The 2,420-nt window shown below is 32.5% G+C and overlaps 1 protein-coding gene across 1 annotated transcript in view; it reads right to left on the bottom strand.

The window, feature by feature from the left end:
• Window positions 1-1,131: 1,131 nt before the first annotated feature.
• LOC111864120 (structural maintenance of chromosomes protein 1B-like) overlaps window positions 1,132-2,420 on the bottom strand; it is an 8,729-nt gene continuing 7,440 nt past the window's right edge. The window contains exons 4-5 of the mRNA XM_023851151.2: window positions 1,769-1,917; window positions 1,132-1,509 (exon numbers count right to left, since the gene is read on the bottom strand). Of these exons, the coding sequence (XP_023706919.1) occupies window positions 1,326-1,509; window positions 1,769-1,917 (333 nt within the window). The 3' untranslated portion in view covers window positions 1,132-1,325. The remainder of the gene's footprint in view (window positions 1,510-1,768; window positions 1,918-2,420) is intronic.

Here is a 2,420-nt window from a genome sequence, read left to right as displayed (position 1 = left end):
ACATAAGAATATTTTATATTTCATGAAATTATTCTGGTGGTAAGCTATGTCAATATGGACTGAGTATCCAGCATCGGGGTACAATGTTGAAACGCTAGATACTCAGTCATTTTTACATAGCCGATCACCTGAAAAAAATTTCAGCATATATAGACACCATGAAAGATTCAAATCATAAACATATATAGGATTTGAGGTTATCCCAACAATGGTTATGCAGAGTTGTACCTCCTGGGATAGAATTCAATGCAGTCCATTTAAATTCAACCAATAATTAGGAGGAACATGTCACTTCTATGTTCACGAATGAGGAGTAAGCCAAACAAGAAACCAGCATTATGCAGGAAGCAATTGCAGCGTTACATCTCAGAGGAAATAATTCATGTCATTATTCTTAATACCTCTTGGTGATTTATAAATCTTGTTTTATGCCTGTTTATATGAATTCGTATGTAGCTTTCATAAAATGGAGATTCTGAGTTCAGTTGTTTTGGCAAGATACACTAGACAGTTAAACGTTCTACAATTTTGTGATGTCTACAACAGTACATGACACCAGACAGTTAAATGTTCTACAATTTTGTGATGTCTACAACAGTACATGACACGAGACAGTTAAATATTCTACAATTTTGTGATGCCTACAACAGTACATGACACCAGACAGTTAAATGTTCTACAATACTGTGATGTCTACAACAGTACATGACACCATAATTGTGACAATATTACAATTCTGTTACTAGTAAACTGTGCCATGCAGTATAATGTTTTCCTGTATGTAAGAAGTAAGTGCTGTATGTCCTAGGCTGAAAGCATTTACACACACAGAAATTATACACAGAATTATAATTTACTTCTCTCATGCTGAAGAGAAATACAAGATATTAATCTTAAACTATTCCACTCTGCCTTTGCTCAGCTGTCCATAACATGCCACTGCGGTCTCAGCGGCTTCAAAGACAAGCGTTCTACATGCTGGCTAATTAAAATATATTATGAGTAGCATTCATTCATTCATTCATTCATTTTCTTTATTTTCCAAATATCCATACAGGTAACAAACCTAGGATGTGGAAATGGTCCCTTTGAAAACAGATATATCAAGATACATATATAAAATTACATGAGTCACATAATCAAAAGCACTTACATTAACTGATTAACATAAATAATATTATAAAGTAAAACATTTAATAAGATTTTAATTAATAAACATAACTGAACTCTCACTCTATTGGCACGTTACCATAGGACTGTCCAGCACGTTTTGGAAAAGGACAATGATAACATATATATGTTGACACCACAATTTTCTTGAAGCTTTATGAAATCCTTACCAGCTCATTTATCAAATTATGGTATTCCTTATAAATCAGCATTTCTGCCTTCTTCTTTTTATTTTCTATCATTAGAGTCTTCCTTTGGAGAACCAGCTGGTTAAGTCGGTCCTCTAACTTCCTCATTTTTCTGTGTAATCCATCATAATCTGTCTTCAGAGTTCCAGAGCTGTGAGATATAAAAAAAGAACTCAACAAAATACTTAAAGAATAATAATTGTTATTGCTGTTACTTTATTTGCATTATGAAAAAATATATAATCATACAACTCTAGTAAAATGAATTATGGAAACAACTGTAATTGATATTTATTGTAATTACACAAATGTATTGCTCATTTCTGGTTGTGTATAAGCAGAGTTTCAATGATTACAAAAATTACATTACATCATTTACCATAAACAAAAGAGCTGAAGAATTTCCTTACCCAGAGAGGTCCTCAATTACAGAAGTGAAGTTCTTTGCTTTCATCCTGACAAAAGTTTCAACATTTCCTTGGAAAATAAAGAAGTTCTCAAAATTTACACAGACACCTAAACTTTGAAGTTCAGCCAGGTATGCTTTTTCATCCACTTCCTAAATCGAAGTAAACTTAATCAGTTCACTGTTACTGAACATGAGAACAAACTTAACTAAAAATACATAAAATTATTTCTTAGGGAAACATGCTGAGCACTGTCATTTATTTCCAAATTTCTCATTTATTATCAATGCTCGAGATGTTTCAAGTAAAATGAAAGTTATTTGTTTTAATTATGTTTGGTTAGTTGTTGAATTTAAGACAAAACAGTAACCCAGGATGTGAATTACCAAAAAGTACCTTTTAGTCTTCATAATAATTAATGTCTTGCTACCTATATTCACACAAAAATTTCATAGAGGGAATGCAGAGCACAATCAAACATCAGTCCTGTGTGAATTACTGAATATGTAAAAAAGGATTTGATAGCATAGGAATGCTTCTGATTTGAAACAGTAAAAAGGCCCAAGGTATGACAGAATCAGTCATTTAGTTGGTATCCGGATAAGTGCATATGCATTTGCTAAGCAGTCTTGCAGTTCACGTGGTAAATCTTACC

This window comes from Cryptotermes secundus, unplaced genomic scaffold (genome assembly GCF_002891405.2).
Source record: "Cryptotermes secundus unplaced genomic scaffold, Csec_1.0 scaffold708, whole genome shotgun sequence".
Lineage (NCBI taxonomy): Eukaryota > Metazoa > Arthropoda > Insecta > Blattodea > Kalotermitidae > Cryptotermes > Cryptotermes secundus.
The sequence above is the reverse complement of the archived record's forward strand: the minus strand, read 5'-3'. Positions and strand labels throughout refer to the sequence as shown.